Below are 26,992 nucleotides of genomic sequence, written 5' to 3'. Positions count from 1 at the left end.
TGGTGTCTGAGCCAAGGCAGCTAAGGAGGTCTGGCTTGAACATTTTAGCATCGCTTCATTCAATGTGATCGGCTCGCGCGATTCGCGACAGTGGAATTTTCGTGTGAGGTAACAAAAAAAAGAAGTATTTGAAAAGTCTCAGCACATCCAACAGTGTAAAGTGATTGGTAGAACAAAAATTTTATCTTGTGAATTTACTGTGCGCCTAAGTGGATTGTTCTTGTAAGTTTTCTACTAGGATTTAGTGAACAAAACTCAGGATTTTGTTTTTTTTTCTATCACTAATTCAGTGATGTGAAGATTTCACGCGGAAAATTATTTAATGGTGAATTATTAAGGAACACGAATAAAGAACATTTTCCAAGTGTCGTTTTTTGTGTGGGCGAGAAAAAAAAGAGCAGATTAGTTGAATAAGAAAAATTATCAAGTCGAATGAATTTTGTGTCTAGTGAGAAGAACATTTGCCGTCGGCTACAGATTTGACTAATAAGAAAGAAAGGGGACTTTTCAGTCTTTGTACGATAGCGAAAGACGAACGCCAAAACAAAGACTTGATGGAATTCCCAATTAATGAATTGATGAATTATTTCCGTGAGATTCACGAACAATTTTTGGCATAATTGGTGTTTGGTGTGTGAAAAAGTTAGGTGTAGTAACGTCAATAGGGAAGGAAAAGGAGTACGTAATTTGAGTAGAGAAGTTTTGAGGATAATTGGCCAGAATGTCTGTGCAAACAAAGCGTCAACATTGCTACTTATGCGATCTACCACGGATGCCGTGGGCCATGATCCATGATTTCAGTGAGGCCGTATGCCGTGGCTGTGTCAACTATGAGGGCGCAGACCGAATTGAATTGGTACTAGATACGGCCCGTCAAATGAAACGTGCCCATTCGGCCGGAAAAAGAGCCCATGAAAATGGTGAAGTAGCGGCAGCACATCGCGGTGTTCCCGCTTCACATCATCATACATATGCATTACAACGTCCTGCCGCTGCGGCACCGGGACTCATGGACTATACAACAAAATTGGAACCGCATGAGGCTACGGTGAGGCCGGTGCGTATTTCGTCTCATATGCCGCCACATCATTTGCCCATGTCGAATAGGGCAGCGGCAGCACCGCCAGCACTTTCAGTAAATCTTAAGCGTCCTCCACCGGACGACGACGAACATGCCGACGGCGTTCCAAGTGTAAGCGTTAAACGCAGTCCTGACGATGTACCGTCGGCACGACCACCGCTTACGCGGGGTGAGTCCCTACCAGCGGCACCATTTGTCCCTGATAGACAGCCGAGTTTCAAGGACAAGCACCCAGTTCGTGCACCATCCTTCGATACAGCCACTTTCAAACCCGGAGGTGAGTTGCAGTTCCTTTTTAGCCTTTGCTTTATCATTTTTTTACCCAGCCCCTTGGTTCTTCCATACTTGGATGTTAAAGCGATCATTATCATATTTTACAAATTCTCATGTATATTATATTGGCATGCTAAACACCAAAAAGAAAGAACTATAATCACAGGATTTTTTTTCTTATCAATGTGTTGTGTTTTTTAAATGTTCAATGGCTTTTATGTTCTCTAAAAAAACTCGGTGAATGCTTGTTTGTCTCATTGCCATCAACGTCAGTAAAATCATCCCGTCGCAGAGCTCAAAGAATTTTTGTTTAGTGACCTCGACATGAAGTCTTCACTTTCTCTCTCTTGATTTTGCGTGTTTTTTTCTGTTAAATTGACCAACACTTTTAGTCGTTCTCAATTGACAAATTCCAAGATTTTCTTGATTTCATTCTATCCTTTTTGTATTGCAAGTTACCTCCATCGCGTGAGCAAAATTGGTTTAATTTCAACATAAAAAGTATATTATTGTAGAGTAGACGGGGTTATTGAGAATATAGATACACCATCTGCGAAGTTACTTTTTAACGAAGAAATGATTTCATATTTTTGCAAAATATTTGATGTCTTTCTCTATAGATATCTTGTGCGTGTTTTTTCTAACATAATATTCACTTATCCTTAACGTTTCTCTTTTCTCTCTTGTTTTGTTGTCTAGTGATGAAAGGCACAGACTTTTTCTAATATGACACAATTTTTTCGTTTCAGTTTTTTTCGGTAAGTGACCAACCCCATTTTGTGTTGTGTTTCTGTGTCTCATACATAGATTTTTTTTCTGTCACCTATCTTTTTTTCTGGAGGGACGAATTGTACAATATCCTTTTCTTTGCATGAGAATCCATCTGGCATTTGTTGCCGTTCTTGGGACCTTGAGTAACAAAGGCTTTTACTCCCTTCGTCGAAAGTGAATTTTAAATAGAATTTTGACGCATTTCTTTTTTTGTTTTTCAAATAGTGTACTCAGATAATATTTGGTCTAACACACGCAAATGACCTTCAATTTTACTCAATTGCCACTCAAAAAAAAAAAGAATGCTTCGTTGTTGAGTAATATACTTTTCCAGATGGTGTGATCGCAATTCTCAATGGATGTTCGGATTTTGTGCAAATTCCTCTAACAGTGAATTCCTCACCCATTTTTTATGGTTCTTTTCATCTGACTGAGATCAGTGGTAAGAGTCTGGTGAGGGACAAAAGCAAAGTAGTAAGCTTGAGAATCCCGTGGTAACCTCGATCGATGTGTAACGGTTCTCTCCGCCTCTGGGAACATGAGTTCGATTTTTTTTTGCTTCCCCTTCCATTTTCTCGTGAGCATCGCGGTGGTATCGTTGCTGGTTCTTTGGTAGGTTTTGTGTTTAAAAGATGGCAAGAGGAAGTAAATAAATACAGTGTAGAGGAGTATTATAAAAAAAAAAGAGCTGGAAAGGCAACCATCGGGCAACATTTCACGCTCAACCCACTTTCGCGGTATTACTAGTATGGTATTTTCTTTATGACCACTGAAACTGCACATAGAGAGAGGGATGAGATGAACGAAGTGACTCGAATCTTAATTCCCGTTCCAGCACAGAGATGAGTGCGAGATTTGAATTTTACTCAATTCATATTAAAGATACTTTGTAAACTCGGTTATGTGCGTTTAGTAAGGATCTTGTGCAGATGGTTGCTGACCCTTCCAATGAAGAATTAACTGTTCATTGTCTTCATTTACTTCATGTCCTTCCCGTTACTATGCACTTGTCACCTAAATTAACTGCAACTTTATCGCAGTTGTCAATTTATTTTGTGAAGTATATTCTGTGCTGGTTTCCTTTCTCTCATCTCTTGGGTTTTGCGCATATTTATAGTGGATCCTCATGTAGTTGTATTTTGTACGAGATTGGAGTAGCACCACGGCACAGAAAATTGAATGATGGCGCTGGTGTGTTTTCACTTGAGCGGATTGACGGGTTTTCTCGTAACAAAATAATAATGGCACGGATGGAGAACAGCAAAAATTGCTCATGTGTACGCGGGACAAGAATATATGTAAGAGTGTGTGAAGTCAGCCAGTTAGTCCAGCTACTCAACGAAGCGCAAGAGATCCACCAACGGGCTTCTTTTTATTACAACATACAATTTATGCATGATATGTATATATATCTATATATATATAGTGGATCTGAAACCGGTCTGTCCACCTATATATTTTTGTATGTATATTATCTCTATATTCACTGAGTGGTGGACACACGCGATGAAGATACAAGAGAAAAAAAAGATATACGCCACCACAGAGTGCCTTTTTTTGCGCAGATGAAAAAGAAACATTGGCTAAACAGTTGGGCAAGACAGAGATGGGAGGTTTGGTTAGCATGTTGGCTTCTGGGCAAAAATTGTACAAACTGGCAACAGCGAGAAGCCAAATAAATAGATTGGTCGCGTGACGTCACCTGACGTACTGAAAGCTACATACATGCATACAAGTTCACACTCATACATGCACAACATTGTTGCACGATCGACTGGCAATTGAAAGTAGTATCAGGTTGTATTTTAAAGTTGAGTTATGCAATTGAGTTAGTGTGTGAGTTTGGATGAATGTGAAATGATGTAGATTTAGGACTGAACGGGGTGTCTAGGGGGCAGGAGTGAGGGTGCGAAGATAGCTGCTAGTGAGGTTCAATCGACGACGACGACATACCGAGAATGGCCGATGTTGTGGGAGGAGGAGGTTGTGCGCGCGGAGCAGGGAAGGGAAATCGTTAGCAACACACTCGATGATTACTCGACTAGACTGACAGCATCCGGTGAATGCGATGTTGCCATATCATTTTCACCCATTTTCACGTATAATAAGCACTACACAGAGGGATGAAATTTAACCTCATATGCCACCACGTCAGATCGATATATTGATGTGTAGTTATAAACTAATACGACAGAGTAGTCGTCCTGGGAATTTATCGCAAAATAATTCAACGAAAATTCCCAGTTAATTAGATAAAATGTTGAGATTTCTCTATAAATTTCAGGCAAGATTAAGAGATTTTAATTAAATTTAATTAAGATCAAATTGTATTGCTCTCCCATGAACTTGCCTTTTTCCCACATAAAATTGCAATTAGAAATAAGAAGAAAAAAAAGACGCCGTGGAAAAGACAAGAGTGTAGAAAATCGACTGATATCTTTCTATATAGATACATATAAGTAAAAAAAAAGAAGTTTGTTTCTATATTTATTCCAACATCGTGTATATGGGAAAGTTTTGTGTCAGATAGAGATAGAAAGAGATTGGTAAAATGAAATAATAGAAGAAAAAAACACAGAAGGTAGAACACGCGATTTATATTTAAATGACATTTTATGTTATATATAAATTGTCGAGTACGTGTGATATATACAATTGGATAAAACTGTTTTGTCGCAGAGAGTGAGGTGGAAGGTGTGAGGAAGGTTGGCGTGACGTGAAGTTCGACCGACATTGCATGTGAAATGAAATACAAAAATAAATCAATTCAAGAGTAAAAGAAAAAAAAAACTCAACTCGCACATGTAAAAAAAGCAACAATCTTTAAAAAAAAAATGCATATACAGTAAGTTTCTTTCGGAGTTTTGGATTTTTGAAGTTTGAAGAGGCGAAAAGTTCCACTATAAATATGGTAATTTTTACTCCAATGCGAAGAGACAGGGGGTTGATGGACCGGATATTAGGCGTTGCATATGAAAAAGAAAGACAAAAAAGTTTTAGGTGTTGCTTTTTTGTTTATATTTTAATTGATGGAACTAACAAATTTGCAAATCCGGAGTCTGAGAGAGAGAGAGAAAGAGATAGAATAAAAGGGAGAAGAGAGATGGAATATATTTTTTCTCTGCCACCGAACCTGACCTAACTGTGAATTTTGAAACCTCCAACATTTACAGTCTTTTGACGTCATCGCGCCCGATATCAAGGTTCTTTTCATTCCTCATCACTTTTCTCTGGTTGTCGTCTCACATGCAAGATATGCAATAATCATCTGGAAGATTTGACGTATATAAAGCACAGAGATGGACTGAAATAACACTCTCACAGTATTGGTGTTGCCTAATGTAAAGGATCCACATCTGTTATAGACATATCTTTGACGATATGTCAAAATATCCAACTGAATTCTATTCTAATAATGAATGGCATCCCTTATAAGATTCAGAATCTGATTCATTCCCAATAAAAGATTGTTTCATGGGAGATCAAAAGTTCCGCGCACGGGAAGGAAAAAAAGGTCGTCTATCTAATTCTAAACAGGAAGGTATGACACAATGGTAAATGTTTATCTTCCAAGCGTCGTGATATGTTAAATATTTACAGTAAATTAATACACTTTATAAATAAATATCAGGCGGCAGATGTTTTTTTTTTGCGTCTCCACCTCCAAAATCTCAAGAAATTTGTCTGAACGTGATCTTCAAACTGCGTTGAGAAATGACGATTAGTAGAGAGTACTAAAAAAATATATATATATACGACAGGCTGCGATGATAAGGCAAATACAAACTTATAAATTATTTAGCTTGAAAGAAAAATACTTTGTGGACGTTTTGATAGTCAAGCGCCATTTTTAAAGTGACACTCCGACTGCGATAAGAAAAGTGAGAAAATTGGAATGAAAAAAAAACGCGTCTCACGCAGCCACACAAAAATCCAATAAGAGTCAGACATTATCGCAAAAATGGGATGGGTTATCGCATTAAATTGTTGCCTCTCTCTTTCTCTCTTTTTTCTGATAACAATTCTGTAAAAAAAATGCTCAATCAAGGAACATTTAAAATCTATATAGTTGAAGTATCTTTCAAATGTGTCAGTGACGCCATTTGAGTTAGAGCAAAAGAGGAATGGAGAGAATTGCTACGAAATATCGATACATTGATAGTGTTAAGACGAGAACGACAAAACAAAATCAAAGGAAAAAAAAGGGATAAAATATCGCAAGCGTTAATGCTGCACTTTTGCCTTTAAATTTACACACCATTCGATGAAGTCTGTGAATCATTCGCAAACTCCGAGACTGGTCGTTTCCATCGCAGTCAACTTGAGAGTTTGACGATGTATTCGTTGTTCCTTCATAGTTGAATAGAACCAAAAAGAATGACGGGGGAATGAGAGGGAAGCACAACAAAAAAAAAACAGCAAAACATTCACGATATGTACTATGTACATTATATCGACGTCAGTGTATCGGAATGCGCATGCTTTGCCATTTGCCTCATCTTCCTCGTCCCACCATTCGCCTGTTCGTTTTTAGAGGTTCACCCCTCTTGCGCTTCATCTCATCCATTTGCACGACGTCTTTCGTGTTCTCAGTTAACGTATTCACGACATCGACGTCAGTGTGTAAATGTTGCCATGTTTGTGAAGAAACCAAAAAAAAAAATAAAGAATCAACTAACCCATCCGAGCTTGTCTTACAAATTTGCTCTATCCGAATGATTAGAATCCGTCTTCTTGACCTTTAATTTTCCGTAATGAAAATAAAAAGAAATTGATATGCAGTGAAGAAAGTTCAATTAGGAACAAAGGCAGTAAATTACTTTATAGTCGATGTAGACTTCATTTACTACACTGGTATATATAAAAGGTTGACTGAGGATAAGTGCAAAAGAATCATAGTCCGAAAAGAGGCTTTTAATCAAAGCACAAAAGATCTTTATTTTTAAAGTTCCCCCAATTCGATCCTTTTAAAGGTATCAACACTTAAGCGTATACTTCGGGAGAGAAAACTTATGAAGAATTAACTAAATACAACGCTCTGCTAGGTATGAGACCGATAATTCGAGAGGTTGCGTCCCAGACGCCAAACGAACCTGAATGAAACTAACCTTATAGGGGCAAACTTCTGAGAAGTTCTTTTCAAGGTACCAGTACCATTTAGTTTGAAATGTTTTATAGAGATGAAGATTTAGCTTTCGTAGCCTGATTTGAACTAGAATTTTTCGCATCTCTAGGAGTCTTATACGGGCTTCAGACCTAAGGCTTAGCCATATGGCTTAATTTCTCTAATATCTTATCAGTCAAGATTTTTTGGAAAATTTTGACTTAGGACTGGATTATTAAGGGCAAATGACCTATTACATTTAGAAAAATCAATAAAATTGATTGCTGTTTAAGGTTTTGAGACCCTCGGGAACTGGACTAAACCTCTAGTCTGAAGGCGGTCTTAGTTAGGAGAAATTATGAGACACTGCAACACTGTCATCAGCAGATTTAGGGCCCTTACATAGGCCCGCTATTCCAAGGTTTCCTTTTGGACCCATTATGCATCCTGAATTGAATATCCTTTCCTCAAGGCCAGTTTATTTTCCGGGAAAATTCCATCTTCATCAGAAAGCACCGCTTTATCTAAAGCAGCACTCGTTTGCTGTTACATAAGCTGGGGTAGTTGCACACCAATTTATTGATCGTTTTCTCAGTTTCATTACATCCTTTGTACGTTCTACGCCCGTTATATTCAGACGTTTGTTTTTAGACAGTCACCGGTTAAAAGATTAGCAATTTGCCGGGTCCTCCAGCGACTACCTCCCACTAGATACGCTGTCCTTTTCTTATCTAAATTGGCGACAATCTTTTGAACCGATCTAATCCGTCTGATGAAGTTTTAAGCGGGTTCGGGGCCAACGAATTCGGTACGTGCCTCTGCTACTGCAAGGCGATTCACTTCTTCGTCTCTAGTTACCCCTTTGTGTCCAGTAGGGGAATTCTGTAACGATATGACAATGCCATATGACAAATTTTAGTGGTAAATTTCGGAACAGGACAACATTAAAGGCCAGTGAGCATCAAATAGCTATAGCAAGGGGCTCAGTGAAGCTCTCAGTAATTCATATGAATGGCATTATCGAATAGTTTTCCCGAATTTACTACATAAAAATTCTGAATTTCGTTGTATGACAATGTCATACGGTTACAGAATTCCCCTGCAGGTACCCCATGCAAACTGACATCACATTTCTGTGAGGCCGTTTCTAATATGCCATATGGTCTAACAGTCTAATTTTTATAAATTAGCGAAATCTGAGGAATTTCCAAAATCAACAACGCCAACGCATAACGTAATACAGTATTACCGAAAACATGATACTTTAGAGAATGTTTCCAAGGGCAATTGTTCAATGAGAATAACTAACTCTTTGCCGTCTAATTTTGTCTAATTAGGTGTGATTCCTTCTATTCACAACTATCATTACCGGTGCGATAGATTTTATAGTGAAAAACTCATCTGAAAATTGGTAATTGCTAAATTTGAAATAGATTGCGAGAGGCTAATAGAGTAATTGTACAGATCAACATGTGGAAACCGTTTATATCCTTGAAGGATCGAAAGTAGAGGGTTAAATTCTCTAAGTATACTAAAACTGGGATTAGAATAATTTAAAAAAAGTGCTTTTTTCGAAAGAGACAAAAACTTTTCGATATTAAACGATGTGCTTCTTAAACAAGGGTCTTAAATCCATGGTATACAAAAACTTATAATACTTAGACTTCCTTTTACTCGTTCGCGGCTTAATAACGATTTTCTCCGATTAAGCTTTAAATAATTTAAACGCCTGGATAACATTTACAAAAACTCCTAGTGTTTTTCTAAAACATTTTAAAAGCGTGAAACTTTTTAAATGATCATTTGATAAGCTAAACATTTACCCGCAAATATAACAAAATTAAAAATACTAGAGATAGAATAATCGTATTCTGAAATTAGTTCTTTATAGATAGACCGATATTGTGAAAAGAAAAAAAAAAAGATATCAATTAAGGGCTCTGAGATAAATCCTATCACACACGCGTCATAATGCCCGTAATGCCCAGAGGACTACAGTAGACTCTCGCTCAATCGGCTCTTTTTCAATCGGGCGAGAAATTTTGTTGACGATTTTCATGTTTAATTTTGAAGCAAATTTGCTCAAATTTGCTGTAGTTCTTCTTGTTTTATGGTGATTCTTTATAATTGAGTGCTTTTTGTGAAATTTACAGTGACTTTGATGCCCAAATCTTTCGATAGTTTGAATGATATTTTGCCCCATATGCCCGATTGAGAGAGAGTCTACTGTATAATTTTTGTTTTTGTAAACATGTTTTCAAAATTGTCTATGTGATCAAACTATACGCCTATAAGTTTATGTGCAATGCACAATAACTCTTCATGTTTCCAAAACTGCTTAGGAGAATCTGCGAAAAACAATATTTAAGGCACCGGCCAGTGAATTTAAATTCCCAACATTAAAGAATGAACCACCACAAACATTATTCAATTGTGTTGTGTAACTATCTAACAAAAGAATTTATCACCTAGAACTTAAATCAAGAAGAATAATGAAGAAAAATATTATCAAAATCGATGCAATGTCAAATTTTCCATTCGGAAATTTGTGCGCAAATAAAAGTGGAAGTTGCGTATGATGTATAATGCAATAAATGTGAATGGTTTAGAATCTTTAAATTTTAAGTTACACATCTCTTTATTCAAGTGTCGTAAAAATTATGCAATCGACTGAATAGGAAGAATTTTCTATTCTAAGTACAATACATCATCGGTGGAGGAATGAGTGTTCAGGAATATTATGAATGAGTAAGATATCAAACATTACTTCATGTTGAAGTGTTCAACTCTTTTTTACCATTAATTTTTTAGATTTAATGGCAAAATAAAGGATGCTCAGTATATATCTGATAACTTTGAAAAGCTTCCAAAGAATATATTTTACTCATTTTATCTAAATGTTTGACACTGACATTGAGAGCCTCCAACAAATAGGGTTGCCAGGTGTATTAGCAAAGTTTGTAATATTTTAATTAAAAACGTCTTTACATAAAGGGGAGAATTGTACAGTAGACTCTCTCTCAATTGGGCATTTGGGGCAAAATGTCATCCGGTTTATCGATAGATTTGGACGTCAGAGCCTTTGTAAATTCCACAAAAAAGCGCTCAATTATAAAGAATCATGATAAAATAAAAGGAACTACAGCGAATTTGAGCAAATTAGCTTGATAATTAAACGTGAAAATTGTCAACAAAATTTTTCGGCCGATTGAAAAAGAGCCGATTGAGCGAAAGTCTACTGTAATTCCCTTGATTTTGTTAGTGTTCAAGTTGTCTGGATTCTAACTTTGTGTCATTGTTACTCTGCAAAAAAGACAGTAAAAAGTTTTCACGTACAATTCACGACTTTGACATTTTTGTATCATTATCATATGGCAACACTTTTTTGAGACTTATATTAACTTTTAAAATCTAAAGCCTAGCAAGGCAATATTGCTATGACTTTGCTTGGTTAGTGAATGAATTAATTTTACTGAGAAATGCTTTCAAAAACAAGTTGCACAAAAACAAAATATTTGTACAATAATAAGTGAGGTTATGGGTGACGATATGTGTATATTTTTAGTTCTATAAATGGAAAATGCGATAAATATGGCGACGACCATGCATGATAAGTATTTGAACTGGTTGCGGGTGGAGGATAAGCAATCAGCAGATATTTTTTCCAGCGAAACGTTTTTTTTTAATATTTTTCTCTCGCAATTCATGATATTTTAATAAAATGTGATTGGAAGTATTCATGGATTCTTTGTACACTTTATCAATAGTGACAATTTATTAATACAATTCCTCTTAAAAGTTTTCCGGACTCTCGTCAATTGGGGGTGCACAGATAATACTTTAAAAAAAAACTTGTTAGGGAATTCGTTGAATATTTCTTTTTTTCATTTCGATAGTTTCAGGACAATTATGAAAATTTTTGTAGATGAGAGATATACGCTGTATTTTGTGTGAATGAAATTTGGAATGGTGCCAAAACCGATGGCAATTTAAATTGACATAGGAAGACGGAAATTTGTTAAAGTATAGTAAGAAAGTATATGGCATATCTGTCCAGGCTTGTGTTCCGTTTAAATTGATAAAATTGTTGATGTTGGTGAATTTTTAGCACGCTTATCTGCGTCTGCGATAAGGTGGCACAAATAAATGAACAAGGCATATGATGTTATTCTGTATATTTGTGCTGTATGTGCAGCAATCTGTGTGGTTTAGCTTTGTATTATCAGTATGAATTAAAAATAGCAACTTCATATCAGTGGCACTTTCGACTACCCTTTAATTTTACCTCCATCCTCTAGAAATTGTCAATGTCTCATTCATTTCTTCACATGCAGTCACATTTACGTTCATATGGCATTTCTTTCACGGCGTTATCACACTTGCACATTAAAATTTTAATGTGATTCACATTAATTGTCGCTTGTGAGCGTCCAAATATGTTATTTGTGTCTTTGAGTCACTTAATATTTGGGGTTTTTCTATTTAATGATAAAGAAGTGGATTTGCCTGCAAAATTAAGTTTAAATTTGCCTAAAGCATAAATATTTTTCACATTAAAAAATTAAAGAGAAAATCGCATTAATTTTTCGCATTAATGCTATAAATCAATTTATATCAAATTTTGCGGGCCAAGTCTACCTTTTTATCAACAAATAGATCAAATTTTAAATATAAAATGATTCAAACACACAAATTACACATTTGGACTCTCACCAGCGACAATTAATGTGAATCACATTAAAATTTTAATGTGCAAGTGTGATAACACAGTCACACGTTTTTCTTTCTGTATTTACAATTAACTTCTTTCAAATTCTCTTCGTGGCAGAAATGAATGAGTCCAGGTTTAATGTCAAAATATCTTTGGAGACTTGATAAAAGAATTTGGAGAGATATTCTGTAATGAAAAATCTTTTACCATGAATAATATATCTTTGAATATTTTCACCTGCAACGATTATTCTTTGCAATATTCATGATTTACACAAGATAAACAGAATTTTTTCAGCAATTTACACAAATAGTTTATGTAATTGGTGACATTTCTGCCTCAAAAAAAGAAAGGGAAGACTGAAAGAGATTCACAATGGGTGGACCATCTTCATGAACATGGCTAATTTTGTTGCAAAAAAAAAACCGCACATCCCAAAGAACCGTTTAGTAAAAAAACAAGAAAATTAAATATAGACAAATTACAGTGAATCTAATTTTTTCTTGATTTGTAGTCTACCCAACATCCATGCCACTACCACAAGTGTCGCTGGGAGATTCAACGCCTCCAGCACCTCCAGTACCACCATTGCAAAGTCCGATGGCTAATCTGATGTCTATTACAGAGACATTGCCGCCCGGAAGTCCGAGGAGCGGTCCAAGTCCGCCAGGACCTCCGCCACCCAGGTCCGCCTCCAGGGGAAGCCAGCACTCGCCCAACAGTTCAGGTACTTTGGCGCGCCTTTTCATCCACTCCCAGACATTCACTTGGGGCATGTGATATTCCTCCTCCACAAAGGATTTCTGTGACAGAGAGAAGAGAGAGAGAGAGAGAGAAAGACATTAGTAAGGCAAAGGGAGAGAAAGCGAAGAACTTCCTTGGTGACACAATTTCTTTTTTTTTTCGAGTTATAAGATTGCATTTTCTTGGGATGATGTGAATTATGATGATTTCATTTTGTCATGTTTTTTTTTCGTCTTTGTTTCTAACAAAAGCGTGTCTCTCTGTCGAAGGAAATCTATGGTTTCTGCAAAAAAAAAACAAAAACACTGCTTTTAGGCCAATCTGCATGATGCTAACAGGGAATTTTGGTCTATTTATTTTTCCAGGCTCCTCATCAGGACGTCGATCGTCAGGGTCAAGGCATGTGTCTAGCACAACGGTGACGTCAACAGAGGCGCAAGGTAGCTCTGGTATTGGCAATGGTCCAGCTCCAAGTGGTGTAGCTGGTCCTGGGCAGGCAGGAGCACCTGGTGCTGGTGCAGGAGCCAATCCTGTGACAGGAAGTGGAGTTCCACCTGTTGTTGATGGCAATGGACCAACAGTGCCGTCTTCAGGTACTCCAGCTGGTCCTGGTGGTGCTCCTGGTACCAATTCCTCCAACAATCCCACCCTCAAGTGCACCCTGTGCCAGGAACGACTCGAGGATACACATTTTGTCCAGTGCCCGTCTGTCAATCACCACAAATTCTGCTTCCCCTGCAGTCGTGAGAGCATAAAGCGACAGGTGAGTGTCGATTTAACTTTTTTTGCAAATTTCTTAGTAATTGACATGGGGTTCGTTAAATATTAATAATTCGTCGCTTGAATCAGCAATTATCGTAACTTTCTCATTATTTATACCTGCACTTCTGTAACAAGACGGCAATAGGGTAAATGTCCTAATTCAAAACCATTTCCAGACGCTTTAACTTTGACAGAAGATTCAACACATTAAGTTCAATTTTTTTCTGAAGAGAATTACATAAATTTGCTCCTTGACTCTTCTAGAATGTTACTGTTTAGTGAAAATTCTTTTAGATATAATTTGAAAACTTCTGAAATACAAGAAAAATACGCGAGCGTAAAATGCTTCTATTGGAAACATATTAATCCAAATGGAGACAAGGGAAAGTTTCTAATTGGAGACAAACAGTGTAAGTGAAACCGCGACGAAAGGCTTCCAAACCCTTGTTGAGTTGCTCTTGAGTGCAGGATTTGTTCTTATTCCTGGTTTTTTCACCTTTCCCATCTAAAATAATAAGAAAATCTCTCCAAAAAAATCATATTCCCGGGGTTACCGATTAAAACATTTGAAGATACTTCAGAAAAACCCTTTTTGTTGACGAAATAGGTAATTATTTCATTTGAAAACTTCACGTACCGTTAGCAATAAAGATTAGCACTTAATTTAACTAAAATTAGCCAGAAATATGACATAAATGTTAAACAAAACGAATAAACAACAGTCACTTTATTGTGTTTTTCATTGGAAAACATGGTTGATCTATGAAAAATTCAATGGTGAAAAACTACACTTTTAATTTTTCTGAGAAATTAACAAATTAAAATTTGTGAATATGAATGGATTTTCGCTTTATTTGGAGCACAATTAACTAAATAATGAAACTGAGGTATAGAAAATATATAAATATAGCGATTTAGTACTGTATTTATCATGAAAACAATGACGTTTCCATTTGGAGTAACGAAAAATTTCCATTTGGAGCAGGTTTTGAATTAGCTTAATTTTCCATACACAGACTATTCAAGAATTGCTGATTAGGTATTAAGAGAGTTATGACAATTGCTGATTCAAGCGGCGTTTTTCGAACAAGTCAAATTTTAAAGAAAGACAAGAAAAAAAGCACATTTTTGGTTTGCATGATAATTTTTGATGTCAATATATAAATTCACTTTGAAGAGAGAAACTTGTGATAAGTCTGAATTCCCTCATGGTAGGATAGATTCTTATTAAGAGCCATATGTGAATAATGTCTAAACAATTTTGGTCTAATTAGAATTTTTTCTGAAATTATAAGAAAAGGATCTTACAAACAAGAGGAGATTGGGGCTAAATTAGTTATGAAAAAAAAAAATTCATTGTGTATAATTTGCAGAAAAAATACTAAGATTAGATAAATGATATTGCAATTAACATGACGAATTAGCAATGCTTTTGGAAGAGCAATTTTGTTGTGATAAAAACTGTGTAGTTTTCAGCGTCCACCGCCGTCTTAGCGTTAGTAACTAACTTCCAGATCAAGCCGGAGGAAAGCTCTTATAATACGATCTATATGACCCTATTTCAGTTACTAAGGTCTTTGCTCAAAATTCCTTTTAGGACAAATACATTTTCAGTACCGATTATATACATTTTCGGGACCGAAAAAAACCTTTCAAAATGGCATTATGCATTTAACATTAAGCGGTTTTCAGATTAGAGGTTTGGCCCAGATTACCGCAGTTCTCAATATCCTAAATAAAATAGGCAATTTTATTGGTTTTCAGAATCAAAAGAATCATTTACAATTAATATCCAACATTAAAACGGTTTTTAGACTAGAGGTTTAGCCCAGTTCCCATAGGTCTCAGAATCCTAAATGGCTACTAATTTTATTGCATTTTCAGAATCTAATAGGTTATTCGTTATTAAAAATCCCATCTTAAGCTAAATTTTCCAAAATATCTTGATAAAGAATTATAACACTTAGGCCATATGGCTAAGCCTTAGGTTTGAAGCCAGTATAAGTTATAATTTTTCAAAAAAAAAGTCAAGCATTGTAACTAGCCTTAGATCTGAAGCCCGTATTATGGAATTGGCTTGCAGCCTTTCAACATAAGCTTCTCCAGATTTCCTAAAAATCTCTAGATAGCTGATTATTATTTAACCGACGAAGACATTTTTTCTATAGTTTTTTTCCTGGATGTTAATTTTTGATTATCACTCCTGAGAAAAATTGTTTCTTCCATATCATATGCGTTATTATTATTATTATTATTTTTATTTATCAGAGAAGTATTTTTATGAATATAGTAATTTATTGAACTTTGAGAAAATTTTCGTCTTTACGGTCTCTAGCGGTGTTTCGACGAAATTAATAAGTTCTAAAGGGTTTTAGGCGATCTTGAAACTAAGAAGTTTTGCCCAGTTCCATAAAGTCTAGATTTTGTAGGCAATAAGCAATTATAATGATTTTTCCAGATATTTTAAGTCCGTTTTATATAATGTTAAAAATATGCAAACCATACTAAGATTTGTTTCAAAAATATTACTTATTAAGAAATTAAAGCAATTACACAGTACAGCTTAGCCTTATGTGGACTTCAAACCTAATGCCCTAGACACACTTACGACTTAGGCCGAGAGATGTCTTAGTGGAAAATGATGGAAATGTAGTTTGATCATTATTTCTAATGTAATTACTCTAAGCCGTGTCTCGGCTAATCCTCAGGTCTGTCAAGGCCCTAAGGCTTAGATTGATTGAAAAAAAATCAAAAAGATGGCTGTCATTTAGGATTATGACCTTCGGGAATCAGGCTAAACCTCTAGTCTGTACACCGCTTTAGGTTCCAAATTGAGTCAGTATGATCTTCAATAATATTTAGTCTATTAAATTTGGCATGGCAGTAAAGGATTAGATAAAAAAAAATTATGCAAAAGACATCTAATCGATGATCCTAAGAATGACATTTTGCGATGAAATTTTAATGATAAATTTTGCAAATTAAATATTTACATTAGGCTGTGCTGGACACACCTACGGATTAAGCTGAGACGCGGATTAACATAATTATAACCAAAATAATGATTAGTAGACTGCATTCCCATCAACTTCCCACTAAGCTGTCTGTCGGCTTAAGCTATAAGTCTGTCTAGGGCGTCTAGGGTATAAGTCTCTTATGCCCTAGACACACTTACGACAGTACTTTTAGAATAATATATCAAATTTTTGATATGATAATTTTAGACTGGTCGTTAATCGGTCTATGAAAGGGCTAGTCCTTAAAGAGTTAATCTTGGATTGCAAAATTCCTTACGCGGAGAAGTCAAGCGAATTTGCATCAGATGATTGTGGCCGAATTTTGTAGGAACGTCCACTCCCTCTGCGTGAAATTTTTTGGGTACTCGCGACGTCAGAGTTTCTTCTTAACTTCCGATAGTTTTTCAAAGGTGCAAAATTAGCATTGAGGTAATACAAAAAACAGGGATGACATGATAACTTCTCTTTGATACTATCAACTATGTCGATTCTGAAAAATTGAACTGATATTTGTTGTTTTTTGTAACTAAATATTTATCAACATTCTTTTAAGAATGGTGCAGTAAATCGTCTAAAATTGTTCAAAAATTGGTAATTTAGAGTAAGATGGTGTAATTCGGAAAAATGTCTAAATATTTTGGAATATTCCAATTTTCTCACTGTTTCAGATTGTGAAAGTTTTGTCAAAGAGGGTATTTGTGGGTTGTTTTTTCCTTTTGCCATCTTAAAACTGTTAGGAAATCTTAAAGTTCCAAATTAGACCTGACTTCGAATTACCCCATCTTACCCTACTAAATCTAACAGATAAAGGAAAAGTACCATGCTTCGTACGATCCAAAGCTTAGCTAGGGTAAGATGGGGTAGTTTGGAATCATGTCTAATTTGGAACTTCAGGATTTCCTAACAGTTTTCGGTGGCAAAAGGAAAAAAGTAACGAAGAAGTACTCTCAAATGCAAAGTTTTGTATATCTTCGTGGTTTTTTTCTTTCACCATCTGAAACTGAGAAAATCTTAAAATTCTAAAGTAGAGATGATTCCGAATCAACCGATCGAATGCCCTGGACACACTTACGACTTAAGCCTAGAGACGACTTATTGGAAAATGATGAAAATGCAGTTTGACCATTATTTCTAATATAATTACGCTAAGCCATCTCTCGGCTAATCCTCAGGTCTGTCAAGGCCCTTACCCTAATGACTAAATTAGTCATTACGAAGCTTGGGATTGTGCGAAGCATGGGTACTTCTTTTCCCTATTGAGTTATCGACATTGTTGATTCGATAGTATCAAAAAATTGTTATTCTTCCTTAAGAATTTCCAATTCCGAACTGTCTTCAGTGTCTTTAATTTTTGTATCGATTACAATTAGTCGAGAGAGTCAAGACTCAAGAATCTCACCTAGAATTGAGATGCAGTTGAAAATGGTTAAGGCAATTAGAAAAAAAAGCTTTGACATGCAAAGATACATTCATCACGAACTTGTTAAATTTGGAACAATCAAACTATTATTTTTCATTTCGTCTTTTTTTAAGTAACATAAAGCTGGGTTTATATAGACAGAGTGAATATTCGTGTGAGAGAAATATGGCCTTATAGGGTAATCTTGGACTTATGGCAAAGTTAATTTTCGTCTAGCAATTACCCTCAATCGATGGTGGAAATTGAGGCTTGCATGTAGTGCGTTGTTGTAGGCATTAATCAGGAATGTTTTTGTTGGTGTATTTTCAGGGCTCTGGTGCGGAAGTTTATTGTCCAAGTGGTGAAAAATGCCCTCTGGCCAATTCTACGATACCTTGGGCATTTATGCAGGGTGAAATTGCCACGATCCTCGGTGAGGAGCTTAAGGTGAAGAAGGAACGAGAGACTTAACTACGTCCTCCGCCTCAAGATACCCCCGAGAATATCCCGTGGACGTCCCACACCATCTGGCTACCTCTGTGACCGTGGAACTCTGCATGAGCCACCAACGAAATGTACTTTTCACCTTGTTGCGCCCCCGATGGACAAATGTAAAAGAGAGTAAGAGAGGAAATTGTGGCGCGCGCGCTGACCTTTTTGGGCTCCATGAGCTGTTTTTATTTTCGATGTTTTCTTTTTTTTTTGTGTAATCTCCCCCTTTTGCAAGAAGGATTTGTTGGGGGGAGGGGTGGACGATCCAGGATAACAGTGACTGCAAACATTTGTTCTCAAGAATACACACCGGATGGTGGTATTTTTTATTGTGAGAAGATGGAAATGCATTTTTTGTGTTTTTTTTGGGGTCAGGAGGAGAAATTTAACTTTCGATTGTGGATGCATTTCTCATCCTTGGGAAAACAGGAAGAAAGGAGTTTGTCTTGAACTTTTTTTTTCAAAGTGGTGAGAGACAAAATAACACTTTTATTGAACGTGATGTACGCTTTTTTCTGCAATGGAAAAATCATCTCTGGATGCAAGAGGAAAAAACACATTGTAGCAAGGATCACAATATCCCTTTTTTTGAAATATATAAAACTAATAGAGAAGAAAAAAAAACACAGAAACTTTTTGAAGTGGGAATATGAGATAACAATAACATAGAGAAGATTTATGCTAAAAAAAAGTTATTGTATATTTGATAAGATGGATAACACAAAACTTTTCTTATTTAAAGTAACAGCTCTATTTTCAGAGTTTGATAATAATATTAATATATTTGGAGGGGAGGTGTTTTTTTTTAAGATCATTGATGAAATCTATGATATTTGTCTATTAGTTTGTCTATTTTTTTCTCTTTGATATTTTTGTGTAAATTGTGCAGATGGACATGCAACAATCAAGTGGCGCGAATTGATGGAAATGTGGTACACAGTAAAAAAATGTTGGCTGCTTTACCATGATTTTTATTGTAAATTTCACATTAAACATGTAATCGTGTGTACTAATACACATTTGTGTAATTTGTACACATTTTGTCTGAAAACTGTGTAATTTGTACACCTTTTATTTTAAAACTGTGTAATTTCACACGAAATATGTAAGAAAATATACAAAACTGTGTAATCATTCCCTGTTGATTACACAATTTACAATTACATAAAATTTAAATTACACATTTTCAGATTACACAGTTTGTTGAAATACATAATTTGTGTAACTTTACAAGAATAATCGTGGTAAAAAAGCAAACTAATGATTATCTTTGTAAATTTTTTTTACTGTGTAGGGAAACCTCTAGAGAGTCATCCAAATAGAGACATCAGCGCTTTTTATACTTTTATTCAATTAACTAATTAGAGAAGGATGAAGGGTAATCCCCAAAAATAGTGGTGACTTTACTGTTGTCGCTTTGGTCATTGGGTCTCTCTCATAATTTCTTCGGCCCCAAAAGAATGGAAAGGGGGACAAATGAGGAGATTGTCGTTGGCAAGGTTGATGAGACAATGTGTCTTATTCACTTTGCGTGACTCAAAATCGCCTTTTGGTGGCAAACCCTCGCGTGTTTGGGAGTTCTTTGGGCGCGCTGTGACGTTTTTTTTTGTGTTATTAGGGGGGTCGTGTTGCATTTGAACAGCGCAATTATCCTCGCAAGCGACCCCTGAACGTGATATTGACGTGAGGCAGCCTAATTATTGGAAGGAAAAAAAAGCAAGGCTCACCATTGAAAGAAGGGTGATGCTCAGAGTAATTAACAAGATAGTCTCCTGTCGATTGAATCGATTTGAAGTCACAGTGGAAAAATAATCTAAAGGTGTCTACACATTGAGAACAATTTTTGTCAAAAATTGCTTTTTTGAAGGAAATTGGCTGCAGTGTTTTAAGGCGTCTACACATTGGGAGCAATTTTTGTCAAAAATTGCTTTTTTGAAGGAAATTCCCTGCATCGTTGTAGGTGGAAACGTCAAATTTCTGTCAAAAACGCAATTTTTGACGAAAATTGCTCCCAATCTGTAGACGCCTTTAAGCAGAAGCGTCAAAATTCTGTCAAAAATGCAATTTTTGACGAAAATTTCTCCCAATGTGTAGAGGCCTTAAAACCGATATCAATTGTTCAAATGGGTTTCCCTTCGGCAGAAACTTTTCCATTGTTTCTTTTCATTGTACAAATTTTTTTCGAAGGGATAGTTTTAACACTATCCCTTCATTTTACAATCTAAGTTTATAATATATTTCTTATTTAACAAATTAAAAGAGGAATTTATTTAATTCTTTTTAAGGATAAAAAAAATATTTTTACAATTTGTTTGTGCAGATGACAGGATTGGATCTTCCTGCATCTCTAATTACTTTGTATATAGCAAAAAGGAAATCCTTTATAGATTTACAGAGAGATCAAGGAGTAATCTTACGGTAATATTGGAATAATATAACAATTTAATAATGAAAGAATATAAGGTAGAAAATTGAAATTTGTGTAAATAGTTTTCAAGGAAAACATAATAAAGAAGAAAATTGACCATTGAGAAATAGATTAGGCTGATAAAGTGAAGAAAAAAACGTGAATTATCTGTACAAAAGAAAAAAAATGTGAAAAAATCTACTTGAATATTTGATAAAAAATAAAAAATAGTGAATATTTGAAAAAATAGTGAATTTTCAGACGAAAAACAAAAATCGTACATTGCATAGCCCCTTTTAACCCGTTTTCGTGCAGACTGCAAGAATAAAGGGGTTTATCATTTCACGTTCTAAATTCCATCAGAGATGCCATCATAAAGTGCATAACTGTTATACATAAAAAAAATCATTGGTAATTGTTATTTAGACATAAATGGTGAAAATATTACAATAAAAAAAGCATAATAGTGGATTAATTCAAGTGAACACAGGATGAAAAAGCACCAATAATTTATTTTTTCAATTGTAACCATTTTCATCGTAAACAACAACAAAAAGAAAAGATGACACAGGATAAACAAGAATTTAAATAATTATTTTTCACCGTACTTGCAAACCTTTTTGGATATTCAATTCTTTTACATTAATTCCTTAATTTTTTTCACGCGGAATAATTAACAGACTTTTATTTTCATTTTTAAAAAGCAAGAAAAAGAATATTGAGAAATGTGTAAAAAGAAATTAGACTATAAATAAATTTATCTCTTTCGATATAACCAAGGCGAAGAAAATATAGCAAAAAAAAAACAATATTGAAAGTAATACTTTTAAAAAGAAATTAATGGCGATAAAATTTCGTGTATTTTTTGAGTTATTTTTGTCAATCTAAAAAAAAATATTCAACATTTTTTTCTCTACTAAAATTGATGAAAATTAAACATTTAACACAAGAAGAAAATAAAAGATGAAAATTCGTGATGATGCAGAAAGAAAATAGAAAAATATAATGGGAATGGTGTTCGACATAATTTTTTGTTTAAGTATTTAAAAAAAAAATGAAGAGAAACTAATTGACACTTAAATAGAGAAAAAACAATGAGAAAAAAATATTAAAATACATTTATTGTAATTTTTTTGTTCTTAATTAATTAAGCTGAGCGCGATTAATTGACATATTTCTTGCGAAATTCTCATGCATTAGCGACACCAGAATGGACGATATATGAAATATTAAAAAAAAGACAGAAAAAAAACAAAACAATAATTCACAGAAAAGTCCCATAGAGAAAAGAAAGTTTCCCAGAAGTTCACCAAGAATTTTGTATATGACGAAAACAAAGAATTAATTGTCAATTATTGATCGCGCATTGGAACTCAACACTCGCCATGAATGTAAATATTGTGTATAACAAAAAAAAAGAAAAAAAATCATTAAGAAATAACTGAGATGAAAGAGAGAATAATTTAAATCATGTAATGAAAAGAAGTGAAATATTTAAAAAATATAATCTTATGGAGCTAATAACATTTAGTATTGAATGAGACATTAAAGAAAAAAAACATTAAACAATGAAATCATAATAGAACAAAAATATATTTTTAATTTTTTGACAACAAACTGGTACAGTTTGTGGAAAGATTTGTTGAAGAAAAATGTCCTTAGCATTTATCCACATGTTGACAAATATTTGATCTCATGATATGTTTCAGTCTGGAGGCGTTCCCTAATTGGTTGAGGTTTTAAAGATCTTTAAACTTTAGCCAATCAGAGAAACCTAGGAGACTAATTGAAGTGAAACTAACTTCAGATTGCTGTTATAGAGGCTTCAGACCAATTGCTCTAATTTCTTATTAGACAAGATTTTCTGTAAATTTTACTTATGTGGCGGTACGTCCCATTGAGGGACAAGGCCTCTCGTACCAACCTCTTCCAGTCCTGGGATGGAATGATAACTTTTCGACACTATCGAATCGATTGTATCGATAAATTTATATCTGATAGATTAAGTGAATGCCGACTTTTTACGGACTGCTGGGCCATTCATTGTGACATTCTTAAAAGAATGAGACTCTTGATAGACGTCTATATTAGTTACAGAAAGTGCAGCTATTGTTTAAATTTTTCAGAATCGACAGTCGATAGTATCGAAAATAAGTTATCATGTCACCCCTGGTATCCTATTCAGTCTGCCCTATCGGAGGCTCCTTTCGAGTTTTCGTAACAATCTTGCTTTTTCGGTGAAGGATTGTTAGTCCCTCGCCCAATCCTCTCTAGAAGGACCAGATCCCTTGTGCGTTAGCCTCAGGTTCGCCTCAGGCTCAGGGTCCCACTGGGGTTGGTTACCCAATCTGCTATCACTCACCTAAGTGTACCAGGACAGAACCTACCAGGAATCTAGCCTGCTTGGAGGTGATTATAGGAATTGACGCCCCATTTAAACCCCTGATCTATTGGATTTTGAAAATCAATTAAATTGGTTCCTATTTAGGATTGTAAGACCTTCTGAAACTGAGCTAAATCTCTAGTTTCAAGACTGCTTTACTTTCTAAACGGTTGTTGACTGCGCGTTCCTATTACGCCTAAACAAAGTCTTAAAATTGATCACGAGTTTTCTTTAACGTTAATTGGATTAGGAACCGTGCTAACTGCATTTCACGCTGATTGAAAAATGCAAATTGTTGCTATAGCCTTTCAACATCTGAATGTGATTAAATCAATGAAAAAGACACGAATTGACCTTACTGCTTTTCTCTCCTTTATTCTCCTTACAACGTTTCGGAGGCTTGTTTCCTTCTTCCTCAGGTATGGAAATTTTTGGGGGGGAAATTGTTTGGCGGGAATCCTCTTACAGTGGGCACTGGGACTTTCACATTGGACATTGACATGCACACGGTCCAACACGAAATGATCAGCCGAATTTCCCAACTAAAACTTACATTCACGGTAATAATGACGAATGTGATTAAATCTTTCGTGTCTCGAACCACAGCTCGATATAGAGATACTGGAAGCTTTGTTAAATTCCATGATGGAGGTCGAAAGAATACTGCTCCATTTCGAACCGAAGTTATCAAGAAAATTAGGCAAATTTAACGAAGTGCGAGCCGTAAGAACAAATGGCCCGTTAGATGCACATATCCCAAACAATCATTCAACGAATATTGAAAAACGATCTTGATTGAAAGCTTTGCAATATCCGAGGAGAATAAGCTCATTGATACTTAAAAAGTTGTTAAACTTCAATCTAAAATTTGGAAGTAAAGCGTCTCTAGTCCTATAGTGTGTTTATCCTGATGATCCTGAGTCTATTTGGGCTTCCAGTTGAGCAATTCATAGCTATTTCAAAGATCATAGGCATTTGGTATGTGCATGGCCACAAGATGTCAATCTTCGCTATTTGTGGTGGTTTGGGCTACCGCGACAGCCAATAACCGCTGTCCATTGGCCTCTTTGGATCGTAGTGTCAAAGTAAATCCCAATTTGGTTCCGGAATTTGTCTTAAGGAGAACTCTGAAGCCGTGTACGTACATGTAAACATTCCGGAAAGAAAGGGTGGACGTTCCTATAATACCGTCACACAAATCGCCAACCAATTGGTTATAAAACAATGTCTCTTTGGTCCTTTTGAATACTTTGCAGTCACAAAGAGTGTTACCGGACTTTCCGGTGATTTGTTGCCCGGTCGCCTTATTTTGGAGACGAGAGAGGACGGCCGTATGAATTACTCTTTGCTGTTTTTGAAGTGACACACTTAGACCTTTTGTCAATCTCCTCTTCGTTTGAGCAATACTGAGTGTTCGGGCCTCGACAGACCTGAAGATTTGCTGAGAGACGGCTTAGCGAAATTATATTCGCAATAATGGTTAAACTACTTTTCCATCATTTTACACTAAACCGTCTCTCGGCTTAAGTTGTAAGTCTGTCTAGGGCATTCCCCTTGTTTGTGTCCTAAAAATACTCCAGAATTTAATCATTTTCAACCGTTTATCATTAATGGAATCGTGGGGTTGGAGCATTAAATTTAGATCTCCAAGACTTCTTATTGATAACCACCTTAAGAAGTTGTTCGGGGTTGATCTGATGACGTTTCTGACGTTTCTTCAAAACGGTTCAAGACGTATCTCGAGATGTCCGCCCTGAGGTCAATGCCTCCTCACAATGGTTTACTAAAATGGTCAAATAGTCAAGTTAAATATACCAGATTGTCGATCATTTGAAGATAGTTCTTCTTCGTGAATGGCCTCCTATTCACGATCATAATCCGTACCAAAATAGTACAGCATTCTGAATAGTTCTAGTTGAATTTTTCCACACTGTGCTGTCGGATCAAATATTTGATAACATGTGGATAAGTCTTTCACATTTTTTTGTGTGAAAAATATTGCTAACAAGTTTGTTTCGTCAAATAATTTCCTCATTTGTAAAGTCTTTTTTATATACATTTATTTTAACATGTCATACTTGTGTTAAAATTGTTCTTCTTCAAATTATATGGAGATGACACATCTAAAATTGGTGCAACATTTGTTCCACACGGAATAGCAACCTGAATATTTGTAAAATTTCTATCAAAGTTAAGGTATGATTTATATTTAAAATGAGAACAGCCAGGAGTGAAATGTAAATAATATTAATGAGAAACACATCTACGTAGAACAGAGTACATCAAATAGAGAAAAATACGATCTTTAAACATGTTTCTTTTTCTTTCTTTGGTTGAATTGACGGAAAATATTTCTTGTATTTTCTCATACAATTCAAAATGTGTTACCTATTTTGAATTTTCTTCCCTTTTTGACGAGGTTTGGTTTCTTGTTCTTGTATCTCTGATGCTGAAAGCACATGGGCATCGTTCCAACGATCTCTTTTATCGAAAGAAACAACAGCCCATGTTGCGTTGTAACGCCCGAAGTCACGTTGTAACGACTAAAGGTTCTAATGTGTTTTCAGCATATGAGTTTTCCTTTCATTTTTCCTTACACAATACCAAATTACTAAGAAAAAAAATGTAGACTTTTCGACATCTGCATACCTTTTAATAGGACACTTAGAAAGGAGAAAAAAATAAAACATTTGCCATATGAAATCATAAAAAAATAGTATGTAATAGAAATTAGTCGAACTATTAATTGTCTAAGAAAATATTCTACTTTCCCTCATCCACCTATCTTCTTCTTTTCACCCCACAAATAACTTCCAATGTGAGCTTAAGCATTTCAGTGAAACAATTGGGAAAACACTTTAAAGTGATTTTTTGTAAATATAGTTGAATTAAGATATATAAAAAAAATGGTTTCCCATTTTTTATTTAATCAAAAAGAAAAATCAGAATAATAACCATTTTCTTCCTATTTTTTCTATACACTTGATAAAAAAACATAACAACTTCTAAAACGATCTTTTGTATAGGACTTCTTATAATAAGAGAATATTTAAAGAAAGAAAAAATAGTATGAGTAAAATAGTAAAGAAAATGATATTCATAATTAAAACATTGAGCATAATAAAAGATATAAATATATGAATGGAATAATTGATAGATGAAACTCATATAATTAAAGGATACAATCATTGATAGAGGTTCTTTCTAATTTATTATATATATTTGTTAATTGAGATTGAGAATACACAATTTTAGGTAACATGGAGGTGAAAAAAAAATCTTTATAAGAAACAATAAGAGAAATGGAACAGTAATGTCGTTAAAATAGACACTTGAAATGCATTTTACTCGATGTACTAATTGATTTTAAAAAGAAAAGTGAATTGAGAAAGAGCAGAAATGATGAAAAAAATATAAGGAAAATTTAATTAGATTCTAGCACTTTTCATTCAAATTTTCGGCTGAGAAACCCCTCTGGCTTTTGTGTCTTGGATAACTTGGTGGACATTGTGTCTCTGCTACAGTCTTTTGAAAGTAACGGTCGTGATGGTCGTGATCTTCGTGATGATTGCGCATCAACAAATACGAGTGACAAAGTTAAAGGCAAGTACAACAATTTTTAAAACTTTAAAAAATATAACTACTTAATTCTTTAATAGTGTTAAAATATTGAAAATAGTGCAATTCTTAATGACCTTTTTTAAGCAAACGAGAATACTAAATACGAAGGGAAATACTTTCATTAAATTTTATTTTCTGCATTTTCATATATCCAGATTACCAAACTACCTATTTTTGTAAATATTTAAATAAATAGTTAATATTTTTATGGTAAAAAAGGTAAGATA

At 35.0% G+C, this 26,992-nt stretch overlaps 1 protein-coding gene across 3 annotated transcripts; it reads left to right on the top strand.

Annotated features, from left to right (window-relative positions):
* Positions 1 to 26,577, top strand: LOC129810429 (interferon regulatory factor 2-binding protein 1). Of its 3 annotated transcripts, none has more exons than XM_055860895.1 (4): positions 1 to 1,358; positions 12,455 to 12,667; positions 13,050 to 13,447; positions 18,193 to 26,577. In XM_055860895.1, the coding sequence occupies exons 1-4, from the start codon at positions 722 to 724 to the stop codon at positions 18,331 to 18,333; spliced, it is 1,389 nt and encodes a 462-aa protein (XP_055716870.1). In that variant the 5' UTR covers positions 1 to 721; the 3' UTR covers positions 18,334 to 26,577. The 3 variants fall into 3 exon arrangements, with proteins under 3 accessions (XP_055716870.1, XP_055716871.1, XP_055716872.1); XM_055860896.1 differs by having other exon boundaries at positions 4 to 1,358; positions 12,566 to 12,667; XM_055860897.1 differs by lacking the exon at positions 12,455 to 12,667 and having other exon boundaries at positions 39 to 1,358.
* Positions 26,578 to 26,992: the final 415 nt, after the last annotated feature.

This window comes from Phlebotomus papatasi, chromosome 1, assembly GCF_024763615.1.
Source record: "Phlebotomus papatasi isolate M1 chromosome 1, Ppap_2.1, whole genome shotgun sequence".
Taxonomy (NCBI): Eukaryota; Metazoa; Arthropoda; class Insecta; order Diptera; family Psychodidae; genus Phlebotomus; species Phlebotomus papatasi.
Note: the sequence above shows the minus strand (reverse complement) of the source record. Positions and strands in the feature narration are given on the sequence as shown.